At 39.7% G+C, this 19,485-nt stretch overlaps 1 protein-coding gene across 1 annotated transcript; it reads left to right on the top strand.

Moving 5' to 3' along the window:
* The first annotated feature begins 4,171 nt into the window (after positions 1–4,171).
* Positions 4,172–19,251, top strand: LOC103062660 (DGAT1/2-independent enzyme synthesizing storage lipids-like). Its single transcript, XM_088130917.1, has 6 exons — positions 4,172–4,499; positions 7,978–8,142; positions 13,314–13,507; positions 14,602–14,662; positions 16,610–16,749; positions 18,930–19,251. Exons 1-6 carry the CDS (start codon positions 4,172–4,174, stop codon positions 19,032–19,034), a joined length of 993 nt encoding a protein of 330 aa, XP_087987043.1. The 3' UTR covers positions 19,035–19,251.
* Positions 19,252–19,485: the final 234 nt, after the last annotated feature.

Consider the following 19,485-nt stretch of genomic DNA (forward strand, 5'->3'; position numbering starts at 1 on the left):
CACTAACAATCAACCCAGTTAACATCCCAAGAAACGGGTTCACCCACACCATAAGGGACCAGGTTTGATGGTTGTTGTTGTGAGGAAAAGAGGATGCAGGAGTATTAGGCATATAAGCCATCCTGAGTTGACCAAAAATAAAGGTGGGATAAAAATTAAATGAAGAAATAAACTGTACTGGCATGGTAGTCCAATCCTTAATGAAAATCACCTTGTCCTGATTATACTAATTCTAGCCCTGGCAAATGTGACTTACATAAAGTAATTAATAGAGCATGAAGTGTTGTGGTTAGTGAAGAAACATTGTGTTATTCAATGTAGGTAACTGAGCTGGAAATAAAACTGGGATAAGCAGAAATAAACGTTGCTTTTCTATGATCCATCATGATCTTCTGCAATAGTGTGCAGGAAAAATGGGTTCTGCTGTGGGTGTAACAGCTTTAGGACAACCATGAACAAAGATCCCATAATTTTTAAGTAGGTTAGACAGGTACCTTAAGGCTATCTCCACCCTTAAATGTGGAAATGTTCTCTAGGTGGGCAGGAGATAAATATAAGAATATAGATGACATAAAATCAAAAGAAAGAGCTTCTGTTAGCTGAGTGAAGTGACTGAAGGCAAAAGAAGTTTTTCCAAAACTAGTAAGCAAAAAGGAATATGGTTTATGTTTGTGTGTGTGTGTGTGTGTGTATGTGAAGGGTGGGGAGGTAATGGAAACTGCCTGTCAATACTTTCATTATTGTCATTATTCTGCTGAGATCAAGGCATCTTGCATAAAGCAAAGATGTCACAGATAACTGGTGGTCTTCCAGGCACTGATGAATTACAACTTCCAATATTACACCATTGCTATTGTGGTTGGATTTTCTCAGGCTATGTTGTTGCAGTTCTTTTATCAGGGATGGTTGCAAGCAGACAAGACATATGGCTTTTTTTACCACCCTCCCCCCCCCAAAAAAGGCCATGTTATACAATGATGTATAAAATACTCAGGTTAACAAAAATTTAATTTGCCATTCTTCTATAGAAGAGATTATTTCTGATTTTCAATATATAAAGCTGATGATTTGATGGAAATATAAGATTTGGTTGTGCTGAGCAGAAAATCAGCTGTTTGAAAGAGAATTGAACCTTTGATGGATAACAATTCTTTCATTGTATGATAAAACATCTTCCAGAATTGTTGAGCTTTGCAGTTTGCCACCAAATATGAAAGAATTTTTGAAATAATCTTCAACCAGATTATTGGACTTCAATAATTTTTAGAAAATGAGTTATCTATTTTAGCAATCAGTACTAGAACAATATACCAACTGTAAAATATCTTGTACTACTATAATATTCACAGGAAATTCAATATTTATCTTCTATTGGTATTCCTATTATTCCATAACAATTATTTTGTTTGCGTTCTGTATCCATACAGTCTTTAACTTATCCAGATTCTGCATCATATTTCACTAACTATAAATAAACCCCAACAAATTTCTGAGTTTTGTGGTAAGGTTTTTTGAAACTTGGTCAATTTTCTAAATCTTCCACCTTGCTCTTTCTCATTCCTTTAGAATTGTGCTGCTTGTTTAAAGATATTAAAACAAACAAATTGCTTCTAACCATTCAGAAAGAATCTCCAAAGATTTCAGCTTTGTTTTGTTAATGATGAGGATTTTCAATATATATGAGTTATTCTCTCTCCATTTGTCAGATTTTATTCTACACTGATCTTTGTGAAAATAAATATTTAATACTGAAGCAATAGATAACACATCTAGGCTAATTCTTTTTCTGTATTTATCCCATACTTTTAATATGCTGCATATAATTGAATGATCTCATATATGTTGTGTGTTTCTGTTTATACTGAGCCAAAGATTTATGCAAACCATCTGGAAGCCAATAGAGGCAGCCCAGCCAGCTTCATAATACAGTCTGAAATTTGGAATTGCCAATTTACCTCACTCTTTCAGGTCATGTAAAATCTTAAGTTTAATCCTTGATTTTTTATCGGACCTGTGGTGGTATAATAAAATTAAATATATCAAATCATGTTAAAACATATACACCCATTTTATGTAGCTAATAGGCAGCAGTATATTTGGATAACCTAGTGCCTAGTAATGTGGCCCTGGACCAGAGCCCTGAGTATAGCAACTCCTCAGATTATATATATTTGGTTAATTACATTTGAAACAGAAAAGTAAAAGGAATAATACAACTGCATTGCAACCTTTCCTCTGGAATGCTTTGACAAGCTATTGAAATGACCTCCCTGTTACCCTACTTGCAGTAGGGTAGTTTAGATAAACCAGACAGTTGTCTTCCTAGGAGGAGGAATGGAATGATGTAAAAGGAGACCATAAAGTAAACAATGTTGTTTATTGCAAATGTCAATAATATCAAGAAGTCTACTGCAAGTAGGGTAACAGGGAGGTCATTTCAATAGCTTGTCAAAGCATTCCAGAGGAAAGGTTGCAATGCAGTTGTATTATTCCTTTTACTTTTCTGTTTCAAATGTAATTAACCAAATATATATAATCTGAGGAGTTGCTATACTCAGGGCTCTTTCTCCTGCTGTCTGCTGGTGGGGAGTCCAGTGAACACTGTAAACACATTCCAATAAAGTATAGTTTGTTGCATCTATCTCCAAATAGTGTCTCCTTTAGGTAAGCAGATTTCTCACAAGTGACTGATTAAAGTTGGTGATTTGTCTCTGCCAGTTGTTTAATACCTTGTCTCCAATTCTTATTGAAATCATTTCAAGTAATAAGTTAAGCCTTGATAAAACATTCATATTTACTGCAGATATTCTTCCTAGGACAATTCTGGTTTTCTTTGCCTTAAAATATCTGCTATTATGTGAAGAATTATTCTTAATAAATCCTTATAATTTTTTGTTAAATACATTCTCAGGTACATTACTTTTCTTCTTCAGGGAAATTCCATGCAATAACTTAGTGTTCCAATATCAGTTCTAGAGCATTCCTTGAACATGTAATATCATCTGCATATAGTTTTAGTGTTCTTGATTTGCCAGTTTAATTCCTGAAATGTTATTTTTTTATCTTATCTTCCTGGCCAATGGTTTTAGTGCCAGTAGAAGTAAGGAAAGAGCAAGGTAACAGCCTTGTATGGTTTCCTTTCTTACGATACAGATAGTCCTCAACCTATGACCATTCATTCAGTGACCATTTGAAGTTACAACGGTGCTGAATGAATAGTGGTTATGACTGGTCCTTGGAATTCTGACCATCCCAGCACCCCCATGGTCACGTGATCACGATCTGGGTGCTTGGCAACCAGTTTGCACTTACGACCAATTGCACCACCCCATGATCACATGATTGCCATTTGCAGGCTTCCTTGTAGGCTTCCCCAGAAAGTCAATGGGGAAGGTGGCAGGGAGGGTCCCAAGTAGCTGGGGTAAGTCGCCCCACCTGTGCACCCTTCCCCAGCCACTCTGCACTCATGCCATGCTGGCCACTTGTGCACCCCCGCACACCCTCCCCAATCCTCCCTTGCACCCTTACACACCTTCCCCAACCCGTGCCACGGCTCTTGCTCACCCCCCACATCCTTGTGCACCCTGCAGTGAGGTAGAAATTTAATAAATGGATAAAAGTAAGAGAATAATATTAAGCACATTAATTTAGAAGTAATTTCCACTAATCTTGGAGGCTTGGTGCCAAGTCGTCCTGTTTAGGATTTTAGCCGAGGTCAAATAAATACATTGTGCCTTATTAGGAAAAGCCATTTATAATCAATTTTGTAATGAGTATTTAGAAAAATTCTGAACAAATTGGATCCACAGAGTTGGTTTTTCAACATAATCATTATTTTCCAGCATTCTTTTCCATTTTTTAATTTTTCAGCAAAACTAGTTTTATAGGAAAACAACTATGCATGTTGACTTATATAATTCAAGAAACCAATGAAAGTGTGTGTGTGTGTGTGTGTGTGTGTGTGTGTATTTATGGGAGAGAGAGACAGAGAGGATTACATAGGACCCTATGAAAAATTAAGTGCAATAAAATAGTTTAAAATGATGAATTTAAATTTAAAAGAATAATAATGGATTTGTCTGTGTTCATAAAACAAGGTGATAAATAACATCATCTCCCTCCCACAAAATAAATCATTATTGTTTTCTCTCTTTTTTTCTGTTTCTTTGACATGAATGAAATGAAAGCTACCATGTTGGATACTTCTGAGTATGAATATATGACATGGTTTCCTCTCGTGCTAAAAGACTGGATTGGCTTTGGTTACTTGGAGGACTCTTTGAGCTCTGTACTTCAGCTTCTGCTGCTATTATTAGTATTTCTTCTGTTTATATATTATGTAGCTTTAAGCATTATTTTAGTTTGCTATGCTTGCGCATTTTATTTATATATTTGGAAGAAAAAGTATAACATACATGGAGACATTTATAATGAGTTATGGAGCAAACCAAGGCAAAGGATGGCAAATGTTCTGGATTTATACGGAAAGATATGGCATGGTAAGTGAGCAGTTCCTTAAATAGTCACAAGATAATCAAGAGGGTAAGCAATTAATTCTAGCCAGAGTCTCCACTTGTATGTGTCCCACATTACCCAATATTTTTGTGAAATAATGTGCTGTATGAAGCTTGTAATATCCATCTGCTCTTTGCATCAAAATTGGTGCCCCTTTTAAATATAGTGATGACAATATAGTATAATATAGTCATGAGAGCCAGTTTCATGTATTGGTTAAAATCACTGGATTAGAATCTGGGAGTCGGAGAGTTCTAGTCCCACCTTAGGCATAAAGCCAGCCAGGTGACCTTGGCCCAGTCACTTTCTCTCAGCCCTAGGAAGGAGGTAGTGGCAAATCGCTTCCAACAAACCTTGCCAAGAAAACTGCAAGGACTTGTCCAGGCAGTTGCCAGGAGTCAACTCTGACTCAAAGGCACCAAAAAATTTTTTTAAAAAAGGTAAGATACCTGGAGACGTTACAGTGAATGCCCTGCTTGTGTAGGATGACAACTCAGCCTGTATGAAAGGTTCAAATTCCAGCTTTCTTTACATTGCACCAAGACCTGTCCCTGCTATCTTTCACAGACAACAACATTTGGGACTGTTCTTTGGGAGGAACTGTGGAAAAGCAGTATTGTGTGGGGGTGGGGAAGGAGGGAAAAACTATGCTTTACTGTTTATTGATCTTTTTTATCAAATTTATACTCATCACAATCAAGTGTACCCTTAGCAGATTGAATTACTTGAGAGCATTAAACAAAAACAGTTCCTACTAAAAACATTCTGGGTATACATGCAAACCAATAAAACCACAAGAATCATAATAAACTACATGTAATCATTCAAATAAGGGTGCTCTATCGTTCACCATAAGCTTCTGAAATACTTCCTAACTCTAAGAATGGCAAGAACATGTGGCAAGCCTATTTTCCAAAGGGAGGCTATTCCAAAATATAGGCACTATTGAAAAGCAACACCTATGCACCTCAGATGCCTGATCTCCACTTCATAGGAGTATAGCAACTCTTCCCACAGACACTCAGATTGGGTGTCTAATGTAGTTGGGTGTCTAATGTAGTTGGAGATTTTCTTGCAAAAGCTTTATTGCCAAGCCACATAGAGCTTTTTATGTAACAAGCAGCATTTTGATTTTGTACCCAGGAGCTAGAGGGGGGCAAGTACAGAAGCCTGAACCATTGGTGTAATGTGCTCATGGTGATAAGTGCTAACCAACAGCCAGGCTGCTGCCTTTTTGACCACTGAAGCTTCTGAGTGGTTTTCATATAGACTGCATTCTAGAGAAGGAGTGATGAAAGTATCTGTCAGAATAGTGAGGTCTTCCTGTTCCAGGCAGGACTGTAGCTGCTGTATCAAAGGCCTGCCTAACCCTTACCTTGCCCATGAACAATAACTGTGAGTCTGGAAGGACCTACAAATCATGGACCCTTCACATTCAGGGGTAATACCATCCCATAAAGAAACAACTCTGAAGCAGTCAGAGAACCTCAAGAAGTTCAAAACAATAACTCCATCTTGCTGGGATTCAACCTCACCCTCTTTGTCCTATCCAGATCTCAGCTAAGTTCAGATACTTGGTCATATGAGACAGAGAGAGAGAGAGAAGGAGAGGGAGGGAGAGAGCTATTCTTACAAACTATTACATTTTTCAAGAAAGTAAAGAAGTCTAATTTTTATTTTTATTTATTTATATTTATTTATGTAATTTCTATAGCCACCTATCTCAAACCAAGTCACTCTGGGTGGCAAACCATTCCAATATTAATACAAATAGAAGTTTTAAAAAATGTAGAAAAATAGATAACAAAGATAATAGTAGCTGAATAAAAAGCCAATTTAAACAGTAAAATAAGGGTGAATAGCCAATGAATCTCAGATACACCATTAGGAACTTAGAGTACTATAAAACATTTCATGCCCAATTTCTAGTCAAAATGTGTCTCTATTAAACTTTTAAAATATTTGGTTAACACAATTAGAATCAGTAATGGGAAGGAAAAGAAGTTATAAACAGTGAACAATATATTAAGGCGATACTGTAGTTAACATAAAGACTATATGTCAAATTTAAGTATAAATTCCAAAGCCAAAATTTCAGATATGGCACATTCCATGCATGAAAGTTTAACCTAAAAACAGTATCACCATCTTGCTGGGATTCGACGTGACCCTGTTTTGTTCCATCCAGATCTTAACTAGGTCCTGATACTGGGTCATAATATTAAGGAGCTTTTTGCACAGCTTAGGAGTACTGATACACAATTGGGTAACATAACAATGCTGATGATACCAGACCCCAAACTGACAGATTACCTCCACGAGTAGTTTTATGTTAAAGAGTAGAGAAGAGGAACTGAACCCTGAAGGACTTTATGAGGAATGGGTGCCAGGCTAGCTTCTTTTCCCTCACCACTCAATGACCTGAATTGCCCCTTAAGAAAGGAAGGGGTGGAATCTTTCCAGAACAGTGCCTCCAATCCCCAACAAGTGCCTCCTATCCCCAACCAGTGCAGATTGTCCAGAAGGATACCATGTTCAATAGTATCAAAGGACCAGGGATGTACTATCTCCTTCCAACGCCAGACAAAGGTCATCCACAAGAGCAACCATCCCATGCTGAGGCCTGAACCCTGGCTGAAAGGAGATCAGAGAATCTGTTTCATCTAGAGTGTTCCATAGCTGACCCACAATCACCTTTTCAGTACTTTCCTTTTAAAGATAAATTAGAGGCTGGGAGATAGTTGTCAAGAATGGCTGGGTCCTGAGGATGGAGCACACCTAAACTTCTTTCAAGGTTACAAATACCAACTTTTCTTACAAAGAGCACTGAGTACCTCAGAGAATGAGCCCCTACACACACCCACATCTCACACAGGAGCAAGAAGGTGCACGGCTCAAATTCTCAGGTGTTCAACAACATACCAGACAGCAATCTATCCACTTCATCAAAGTCCACAGCCAAAATGAATCCCAGGGCAAGATAGCACCACAGTCAGTATTTTGGACTCTGCTCATGAAGAGTCAAGACATTATTGAATCCAAGTGACTTTACAGGAAAAGTAATGTACAAACCAGTCACAGCAACCAGCCAGAAGATCTCCCTATTGCCCTCTCCAAGCAGCATGCCACAAGAAATTTCACTTCACTTTTCATGATGGCAGAGGCTGAAATTGAAGCTTGTGGCTATTCTTGGCAAGATTCATTAATGATGGAAACACCAAAGAATCACTAAATCAACTTTCCTTACCTGCCAGATATATTACAGCATGATTCCCAGTATTGCCAGAGAGATTTTGGTCATGCTGCCTGAGATTGCTGGTAGATGTCACAACATATCTGGGAAGTATCTGGTTGAGAAAAACTACCCTACATCTTCTGCACTATATATTTTCTCTTTTCTAAATGAACTTGTTTTATCTCCATGTAACCTCAACAAACAAAAAAATAATCTACTTTTTTCAGGTTATGAGATCATTGGCATGGAGCATCTACCAGAAGGACCAGGATTGATTATTTATTACCATGGAGCAATGGTTTTTGACTATGTCTTCTTTGTAGCTAAACTCTATGCAAATACTGGGAGAATAGTCCATTCTGTGATTCATTGTTTCCTTTATTTAATACCAGGTAAGGTATTTTAACTTTATATTTAGAATTACAGGTAGTCCTCATTTAGTGACTGCAATTGGGACCAGCAACTCAGTGGTTAAGCGAAGAGGATGTTAAGTGAAAGCATGACTGTGTTTATGATCTTTCTTCAGCTTTCCTTTGCTTTATGGACCTGCAAAGGTCGTAAATGTGAAGACTGGTTGTAAAGTTACTTTTTCATCACCGTCATAACTGTGAATGGTTGCTGTACAAGGAAGTTGCTGCAGAGCATTGCAAATTACCCTAAATATTTTAAAAAATCATTTTTCTAGTGTGATGCCAGTGACTAACAATGAGCATGTCTTAAAAGGAATGCAAGATGTTTTTAAGGGAGCATTGGATCTTTGCAACTTGTGATCCAGAAAATCAGCTATAACCCACTAGTTTTAGTTTGTTATCTCCTGCTTAGGGGATGTATCATTTAAATCCTGGTGATCTGTATTCAGCATGCCAGGCAGTTCTAACCTAGCCATGTAACCTAGGTCAGCACCTAGGTTTCCAGGTTGACAAATCTGGTCAGCACCTAGGCTCCAGGTTGACAAATAGCTAAGGTATGCTTTATGCAAAGGATGGCAAATCTAACACCTCTTTAATGCTAGGCTTCACAGAAAAGCTGCCAATCTTTCACACAAGGAGTGTCTACAAAAGTTTCAAGACATATGTGTATGTGACCTCATAGATGTGACTGAGAAGCAGTCTTTCTTAGTCTACGACATCAGACTAAGAAGGTTTATGTGTATGGAGAAGCTGATCTATTAAGGAAAGGGCCACAGGGGCCATTTCAACTAACAGAAGACTTCCTTTTTGAGAAAAAGGCACTTCTGAAATACCTCATTCACTTTACCCCTAGAAGTGCAGGAAGAAATAATAAAGAGAATATCTCTTTTGCTGGAAATTCTGATTCTCTCTCAGAAAGAGAAGAGTTTGATTTCAACTTCTTGGTTTAAATATACCTAAATTTGTTCCTATGGTTGGGGAGGAGGGTGCAGGGTTTATAGAAACTGAGCAGGATATTCACCAGATCATGAATGGGACTGGGAAAGAGAAGATAAGTCACACAGAAAATCTCCCTCTGCCCTCCAAAAAGAATTTGACTTTGTTTCACTTTTAGCTAACCCTATGTCAAAGAGCCAGTTTGGTGAAATAGTTAAGGTACTAGGCTAGAAAACGGAAGACTGTGAATTCTAGTCCCATCTTGGGCACAAAGCCAGCAGGGTGACCTTGGGCCAGTCACTCCCTCTCTGCCCTAGGAAGTAGGCAATGGCAAACCACTTACAAAATCTTGCCAAGAAAACTGCAGGGACTTGTCCAGGAAGTCACCAGGAGTTAACACTGATGCAAAGGAACAAACAAACAAACAAAAAATCTCAATGAAGACATGAGCTATGCCATGCAGGGCCACCCAAGACGGACAGGTCATGGTGGAGAGTTCTGACAAAATGTGGTCCACTGGAGAAGGAAATGGCAACCCACTCCAGTATCCTTGCCAAGAAAACCCCATGGACAATATCAAAAAGCTGAAAGATATGACTCCAGAAGATGAGCCCCTCAGGTCGGAAGGTGTCCAATATGCTACTGGGGAAGAGCGCAAGGCAATTCCAAGTAGCTCCAGAAAGAGTGAAGCGGCTGGGCCAAAGCCGAAAGGACGTTCAGCTGTGGATGTATCTGGAAGCGAAAAGAAGGTCCGATGCTGTAAAGAACAATATTGTATAGGTACCTGGAATGTAAGATCTATGAACCAAGGCAAGCTGGATGTGGTCAAATATGAGATGACAAGACTGAACATCGACATCTTGGGAATCAGAGAACTGAAATGGACGGGAACGGGTGAATTTAATTCAGGTGACCATTATATCTACTACTGTGGGCAAGAAACCCTTAGAAGAAATGGAGTTGCACTCATAGTGAATAAGAGAGTGGGAAAGGCAGTAATGGGGTACAACCTCAAAAACGACAGAATGATCTCAGTGTGTATCCAAGGCAAACCATTCAACATCACAGTCATCCAAGTCTATGCCCCAACCACTGATGCCGAAGAAGCTGAAGTTGACCGGTTCTATGAAGACCTACAACACCTTCTAGAACTAGCACCAAAAAAAGATGTCCTTTTCATCATAGGGGATTGGAATGCTAAAGTAGGAAGTCAAGGAGTAATCGGAATAACAGGCAAGTTTGGCCTTGGAGCACAAAATGAAGCAGGGCAACGGCTAATAGAGTTCTGTCAAGAGAACAAGCTAGTCATAGCAAACACTCTTTTCCAACAACGCAAGAGACGACTCTACACATGGACATCACCAGATGGTCAATACCGAAACCAGATTGATTATATACTTTGCAGCCAAAGATGGAGAAGCTCTATACAGACAGCAAAAACAAGACCAGGAGCTGACTGTGGCTCAGATCATGAGCTTCTTACTGCAAAATTTAGGCTTAAATTGAAGAATGTAGGGAAAACCACTAGACCACTCAGGTATGACAGATCATATTCCTTGTGAGTACACAGTGAAGGTGATGAATAGATTTAGAGGATTAGATTTGGTAGACAGAGTGCCTGAAGAACTATAGACGGACGTTCATAACATTGTACAGAAGGCAGCAACTAAAACCATCCCAAAGAAAAAGAAATGCAAGAAAGCAAAATGACTGTCTGAGGAGGCTTTACAAATAGCTGTGGAAAGAAGGAATGCAAAAAGCAAGGGTGAAAGGGGAAGATATAACCAACTGAATGCAGATTTCAAGAGAACAGCAAGGAGAGATAAGAAGGCCTTCTTAAATGAACAGTGCAAAGAAATTGAGGAAAACAATAGAATGGGGAAGACTAGAGATCTCTTCAAGAAAATTGGAGATATCAAGGGAACATTTTGTGCAAAGATGGGCATGATAAAGGACAAAAAAGGCAGGGACCCAACAGAAGCAGAAGAGATTAAGAAGAGGTGGCAAGAATGCACAGAAGAACTATACAAGAAAGATCTTCATGTCCCTGATGTCCACGCTGGTGTGATCACTGACCTTGAGCCAGACATCCTAGAGAGTGAAGTCAAGTGGGCCTTAGGAAGCATTACTAACAACAAAGCTAGCAGAGATGACAGTATTCCAGCTGAGCTATTTAAAATACTGAAGGATTATCCTGTTAAAGTGCTGCACTCAATATGCCAACAAGTTTGGAAAACTCAACATTGGCCAAGGGATTGGAAAAGGTCAGTTTACATTCCAATTCCAAAGAAGGGCAATGCCAAAGAATGCTCAAACTATTGCGCAATTGCACTCATTTCACATGCTAGCAAGGTTATGCTCAGAATCCTATAAGCTAGGCTTCGGCAGTGCGTGAACCGAGAACTACCGGATGTACAAGGTGGGTTTCAAAGAGGCAGAGGTCAAATTGCCAACATTCACTGGATCATGGAGAAAGCACAAGAGTTCCAGAAAAACATCTACTTCTGCCTCATTGACTATGCAGAAGCCTTTGATTGTGTGGATCACAACAAGCTGAGGCAAATTCTTAAAGAGATGGGGGCACCAGACCACCTTACCTGTCTCCTGAGAAATCTGTATGCGGGCCAAGAAGCAACAGTTAGAATCAGTTATGGAACAACTGATTGGTTCAAAATAGTGAAAGAAGTATGACAAGGCTGTATATTGTCACCCTGCTTATTTAACCTATATGCAGAGTACATCATGAGAAATGCCAGGCTGGAAGAATCACAAGCCGGAATTAAGATTGTAGGGAGAATCATCAACAACCTCAGATATGCAGACAATACCACCCTAATGGCAGAAAGTGAAGAACTAAAGAGCCTCTTGATGAGGGTGAAAGAGGAGAGTGCAAAAGCTGGCTTGAAACTCAACATTAAAAAAACTAAGATCATGGCATCTGGACCCATCAATTCCTGGCAAATAGATGGGGTAGAAATGGAAGCAGTAACAGACTTTATTTATTTGGGCTCCAAGTTCACTGCAGACAGAGACTGCAGCCATGAAATTAAAAGACGCTTGCTCCTTGGGAGGAAAGCTATGGCAAACCTAGACAGCATATTAAAAAGCAGAGACATCACCTTGCTGACAAAGATCCGCATAATCAAAGCTATGTTTTTTTCCAGTAGTAATATATGGCTGTGAGTGCTGGACCATAAAGAAAGCTGAGAACCGAAGAATTGATGCCTTTGAATTGTGGTGCTGGAGAAGACTCTTAGGAGTCCCTTGGACTGCCAGAAGATCAAACCAGTCAATCCTAAAGGGAATCAACCCTGATTGCTCATTGGAAGGATTGATACTGAAGCTCAAGCTCAGATACTTTGGCCACCTAATGCAAAGAGAGGACTCCTTGGAAAAGACCCTGATGCTGAGAAAGATTGAAAACAAAAGGAGAAGGGGACGGCAGAGGATGAGATGGTTAGATAGCGTTACTGAAGCAATGAACATGAAATTGAGCAAACTCCGGGAGGCAGTGAAGGACAGGAAGGCCTGGCGCAATATGGTTCATGGGGTCACGAAGAATCGGACATGACTTAATGACTGAACAAAAACAACAATGTGTGAAAGACCTTGGGAGACTGGGCCAAGAGACACTGCCCAGGGAATGGTCTGATAAGAGATAGCATAGCCTGCAGCTGGATGTGGGTGGGGCAAGAGGCTCAGAAAAGACCCTCCCTAGTTGCTCAGGCTATAAAGGAGACAGGGGGAGATTTCTACTTTCAAACTTGTGAGATTCTGTTAAGGTAGCTTTACAATAAAGTAGAATTAGATCATCTGGTTGTGTTTCCTGTCTGGACTACCTAGTAAGCCTGACATCAATTTTGCAAGGAAAGATCATTACCCATTACTGGGCTGAAACTTGTGTTTTCTTTTGTTTTTTCAATGAACAGAAAAGGTAAGGGGTATCCTTCATTCTCCCTTGCTTCTAAATCCCTGACAGAAAGGAGGAATTTGCAGTGAATTCCAGTGAAAGCGACTCCAACATTCACCCTAAGCTGTCCCAGTTGAAATGAGGGTAGAAATTGTCCTAATTTATCTGGTGAGATAGAATGGAGGGTGGTCCTATTATAAAAATGTAACAGGGCAATATCACTGGAATGATGACAGCATAATGACAGAGTTGCTAGAAATTATATTCATATACAATGTTTTATTTCTTCTACTTTTTTTTTTTACAGGTATAAAACTGTGTTTTGATGTATCAGGTTGCATAGAAGGCAAGCAAACAAACTGTATTGAGATTCTGAAGAAAGGCGAGTTAGTAGGAATAGCCCCTGGTGGAGTGAGAGAAATGAATTTTAGTGATGAAAACTACAATCTGGAGTGGGGTACCCGTACGGGATTTGCTCAAGTGGCTTTAAAAAGCAAAGTGGTAAGTGGTCATGCCAAGGATCATGCACAAAGAGCAGACACGTAAATGCACGTTACTGATTATGTGGAGTAGTGTACTCTCAGGTGCTCTGCATGAGGCTGCCCATGATGACCACTTGGAGGCCAAAGAATGGGGCTAAACAAGCACCTTGACATACCACTGTCACCCCTCTGTTTGGGAGCTGCACAGGGGCTTCTGGGTGCAACTCAAGGTCCTTCTTGTCCCTATAAAGCCCTAGATGGGTTAGGACTTGGTTATTTAAAGAATTGCCCTTCTGCAGTTATCGCTGCCTGTCCTTTAAGGTCAAAACAGTGATTAAACACTGCCACCTTGTGGGATCCCAGAGCCATGCTCTCTCTGTTGCCCTCTGGAATACTATCCCCTGGCCCAGCCTTACCATCCTTTAGAAAAGCTGTAAAAACCTGGCTTTTCAAGCAGTCCAGGATCCAAGGTGCTTTGGATCCCAACCCATGGAAAATGGTTGATTAGTATTTTTCTTCCCAGTATTTCTCTATGGAGTTGTAATTGTTTTAATGCTGTTTCAACACTACAGTTGTGTGTTGTTTTTTTTTAATCTGCGCTCAGTCCTTACCGACTCTGCAGTGACTGTTTGGACGAGTCCTTGCAGTTTTGAAGGCAAGGTGTTTCGGAAGTGGTTTGCCAGTGCCTCCTTTCTAGAGCAGAGCCCAGCTGGCGAGCGCAGGAGGCGGGGTTTCCGTTGCTTCGCGCCCTTTTCGGGCGAGCGCAGTTTTTCGCGCTTACCAGCAACTGCTCCCAACTCCTTTTGCAAGGCGCCGCCAGCATTTTTCCTCCCACTGGAGTGAGAGTTCCCATTTATCTACTCATGTGAGTTTTCGAACTGTTGGGTTGACAGGAACAGGGGAGGAAACAGGAGCTCACCCTGTTAACGCAAAGGCTGGACTGGAACCGCTGAAGTGTTGACCATTTCTGGCCGGCAGCTTTAAGCGTTTTGTGATGCAGAATATTGCAAATTCAGCTGGAGTTAGTTCTCCTCAAAAATTCCAGCCTAAACAAAAATGCTTTCCCAATTCCTATCAGGTTTTAACTCTTTGTTTCTCTCTCTCTCTCTTTAGCCAATCATCCCTATGTTTACACAAAATGTCCGTGAAGCATACAGGACAGTTGGAAGGACACGTGAGCTTCATTTTCTAGATTCCTTCCAATATAATTCATTACCTAACCCTCAACTATATATATATATATATATATATATATATATATATAATTGATTTTGATTATATTAATAAAATCTAAAACAAACTATCAGAACCATTATTTTCTCAAATCCTTTAATAGCCTTCAGAAACCTCTGTGGCTGAGGAGAGATGACGTTGGTCAAAGTTGCATCAGGATGTTGAAATCAGTTGTGCAGATGAGGCAAATGATTTCATGGTCTGAAGAGAAAGGAAAGATTGTCCCCTCCCTTAGGGTCTAAGTGGCTGGGAATTAATTTTTATTCCATATTACCACAGCATTTTCCACATCCCTAAAGGGCAGCCAGAAAGTTGACTGGAGGAGAAAGACACACTTCTTTTCCCTCCACCCTGGCCCTGCTGATTCTGCTTAAAACCCATTCTATACCAGGAAGGAATGGATGGGCCTGCTTCTTGGAGAACAGCAGGTGGCAGGAGCTGGGCAGAGCTCAATTTCTACTTTGCTTCCAGTGGACCTCAGGAGAACAAATGCAAAGAGCTTGCAGATTATATCTTAGAGTCCCTTTCTGGGAACTTTGAGAAATCATAGAGGACAAGTGTAGCAGCAGAAGACTGGAGGAGGGCAAATGTTGTTCCTGTCTTTAACAAGCAGGAGGGAAAGTTTGCTGGGTAGCTGCATATCAGTTACCTAGACAGCGATACTGGCAATATTTAGGGGGGGGGAAGCAGCCAGTTTCTAGCTTTTGGACTTTGAAGAAGCAGGATAGAAAGAGTATTGGCACTTTTGCACTTGATTATTGAAGGAAACTCCTGAGAATGCAGTGGACCACCAACAAAACAAACTAATTAATCATCAAACAAATGAATCCAGAGTTCTCACTTAAGGCACAAATGACCAGGCTCAGATTATCCTACTTTGGACACCTCATGTGAAGATCTAGCTCTCTGGACAAGGCTGTAATGCTGGGAAAGGTAGAAGGAAAGAGAAGAAGAGGATGAAATACTCTGAAATACATGCAGTCATAATTTTTCATGGAGTTTTCCTTGCCCACCCTGGCATCATTGATTCATCCATCAAAGAACATGTGTCCTTTCACTTAGTTGCCCACTAGCGTCATAAGTAGTTGCTCAGAGTCCATTCCTTATCTATCACAACTATATACAGGTAGTCATCAACGCCACAATAGGGTCCGGAAAATTTGTCGTTAAGAAGTGCGATCATTAAGTGAGGCATCACATGACTGCATCTGATTTTATGACTTTATTGAGATACGCGTTAAGGAAATCATGCAGTTCCCCATTAATTTTGCTTGTCGAAAGCTGAATTGGAAAGTTACAAATGGCAATTACTGGCCCTGGGATGCTGCAACCATTGTAAATATATGCTGGTTGCCAAGTGCCTGAATTTTGATCATGTGACCATCAGGACATTGAGAAGGTCATAAGTGTGAACACTGGTCTTAAATCACATTTTTCACCTCTGTCATAACTTTGAATGATCGCTAAACAAATGGTCATAAGTTGAGGACTACCTGTAGAGAGGGATCATTCCCATTATCCATTTCTTTTTATACTTTCCAAGATTGCCCTCAATCTTGGACCTTTTCTCTGGATTTCACAGAAAAACAGCACTCTAATCACTCCATGTATATTAATCAACATACTCTGGAACAATGTTTCTGTTGTTTCAGGTCTTTAAGGTTTAATTTCAATCTTATTTCACTGTGTTTTCTTTCCCTCTCAGTATCATAGATAAATATTCCAATCTCAGGATCACATTCCATGACTCTGGACTGTGGACTGTAGAAGTTTACATCATAATTCATTTCTCCAGTTTTAAGATGCAATATAACTTTAAAAAAAATTAGAGATTTCCACATCCTTGTGAATTAATTTTACTTTCTATTTTGTTTCATTTCCTCAACAGGGGTCTCAAAATGGCTATATGAACATTTTCAATTGCTTGCCCTTCCAATATATGGTGGGTTCCCAGTCAAACTCCGCACCTATATTGGAGAACCCATCCCGTATGACCCAAATATTACTGCTCAGGAGCTGGCTGAAAAAGTAAGGAAACTTATCACCAAAAGCAAACTTTTAGATATATTAAGCTTTTCTGCAGAACATTTTAGTTTGGTGCTATAGTCAGAGCTGATAGTTATTTTATATATAATGTGTGTGTCTGAATTCCCTCTCAATGAATTTATTATTGATAATCACAAAATTAGAAGGATTCACTGAACTAAGAATCTGAATAATAGCACACAAAAATTATTGTACTCTTTAAAAATTGCTTTAATAGAAACAATTTTCCTAACAAATCCATAAACAAATCATGCTTGTAAAAAAACAACAACAACTGGTTCTGAAGTCTACGTTTTGAATGGATATGTGTGTACTGGGGTGCATACATATATTGGGGAATGAAAATGCAGTTCAGTTGGAGGAATAACCTAGGAAAACAAATTTTATAAATCTCTTCAGATGCCCTACATTTCTCTATCTCTCTCCTATCCTCCCGACCTCCCCTCCAAACATAATGTCACAAGTAGCCACAGAAACTGATGCTTTGCCATCATTCTGCCAATTCCGTCCCTTTATTGCATTTGTGTGACATCAAATCACAAAAGGACAATGCTTCTTTCGCCATTGGCCTCCCCTTCAGGCACACCACTCCTATATATTTCCATTTGTTCATCATCATATCCGCAAAATGTTGGTATTTGAAATGAGTAAAGTGTCAGTTGTTTGGAGAACAGAAAATACTACAACTATCTCCAAAAAAGGAAGGAAAAGGATGATCTGAAAAAGTCAGTTTGAGATAAATATGTGGGAAGAGTCTGAAGCAAATCATAAAGTTATACATCTTTAAGCAATTTGGAAGAAATGCAGTGACAAAGTATGGAAATGTCAAGAGGTCCTGGCAGATTAACAGTATCCTATTTTATGGGTGGTTTATGTCTTGTAGGTGATAGAAATTCTCTGAACATAGTAAGTCTCACTGTCAGGAGAACATTTGACAAAGAAACCCATAATATTCTCAAGCTAGTGGGCTGGATTAGGTGAATCCACACTGGAATGAAAAGCTTCATCAAGAGACACTCATGAGCATTTCTTCATGAATCTGTTGAAAGGGGTGCTGCAGGATTGCTTATCCAGTTTGCAGTTGACAAACAATTGTATAAGATTGTAACTAATGCTTTTCACAATTGCATGTCATGCTGTCAATGACAGAAGAAATTCAAAATAATTGCAGCACATTAGCAAAATGGGCTGAAATTTATTGCGACATTTCCATAACACCCTATTTTTATGACCCAGAATGAGTAACATCCATTGTCAAACCAGGTCCAGTCTTTCACCAAAACACTTTTGCAGCTATAAAAATTAGTGTGACATGCATATGTTTTTACCTTGTAACTAATACTACAAGAGGTTCTGATTTACATCCAGTATATGAGAAATAGTGCTAATTCTAAGAAGAACGTAGTCACTTATTCTGATTTGAGACCCACAGGTATGGGAAGGAATGTATGTTGCCACAGGGATACATGTCTAATACCGTAGGAGTGGAAAATGTCTTGACATTGTGGTTGACCACATGCTGAAGCAGTCTGCCATGGCTGCAAAAAAGACAAATACGATTTCAAGTTAGGGGACCAAATATTTTCATTCAGTTCTAATTTTCTAGGCCTGCTCCAAATTCAGTGTTCAGTATTGGGCATCACAATTTAAGAATGAGTCAGGCAAACCAGAATGGGTTTGAGAAGAACAGACAGGATGGTCGGGAACCTGGCATCTTAAATCCTATTAAGTGCAGTGTGTTTACCTCTTGAGAAGAGACAGAGGAAATACCACACTAGGTTTTAAAGGAGTGTCACACACAAGAAAGCCATACTAATTCTCGACAATCCCAGAACAGAGCAATGAAGCTAAGTTACAGGAAGGCCAGTTCCGTTGAAATAATACACAACCCTTTTCAAGGGTAAATGCAGGTCAACAGGGCAACCAGAGCTGAAAGGGCTTTCAGCGCAACCTCGCAGGTTGGGATGGCAGAAGGCAAGGCCCCTGACTGCTGCTCCCACTGTGAGCTTCATCTTGATTTGCAACATTTAAACAGGCCTCCCGGGCCTCTGCAGCTGAGAATATATTCACTGAGTAGTGTGTCTTGATGAGATGATCTTCTTCCATTACCAATACATCTGTGACTTTAACTTGATACTGCTGTCCTCTTCTGTATTTGACAGACAAAGATTGCCATTGAAAATCTTCGAGACAAATACCAGAAACGACCTGGAAATATATTAAGAGCTTTACTGGAGCGATTTGATAAAAATGAGAAAGATGCCTAGTCTTTACATATGTTCTTATCGAGGAATGCATTTTCCTGCCGTAATTCATATCCATATGTAGATCCTAAGTGGAATGTTTCAATTCTTTTGAAATGTATATACCTTGCTTTCGTAGACTATGCAATGAATCATGTTATGTAACATTCTGAAATCTTGTGGGTTTTTTTTTCAGAATGATAAATATGGATATTGTTTTCATGCTGTAATTAAAACGATGACTGCATCTCCGTCTGTCTCTCTCTCCCTCTGTCTTATACCTACCCATCCATGGCATATGACCAAAAGTAAATAGGCATGTTTGGAAGTACTACAGCAACTTTGTTTTGCTTGGTTCAATGACAGCCTATCCTCTCCCATGCAGACCTTTACACCCTTGAAGCGCCTGGTGCAGGCAGTAAGCAAGGTCTGCTTGATACCGTTATGCCAGCTCCACTGTCAAGGCGACAAGAAG

Source organism: Python bivittatus, unplaced genomic scaffold (assembly GCF_059951505.1).
Source record: "Python bivittatus isolate LINGU-HERP-01145 unplaced genomic scaffold, Pbiv_v1 ctg000840_np1212, whole genome shotgun sequence".
In the NCBI taxonomy this organism is placed as follows: Eukaryota; Metazoa; Chordata; class Lepidosauria; order Squamata; family Pythonidae; genus Python; species Python bivittatus.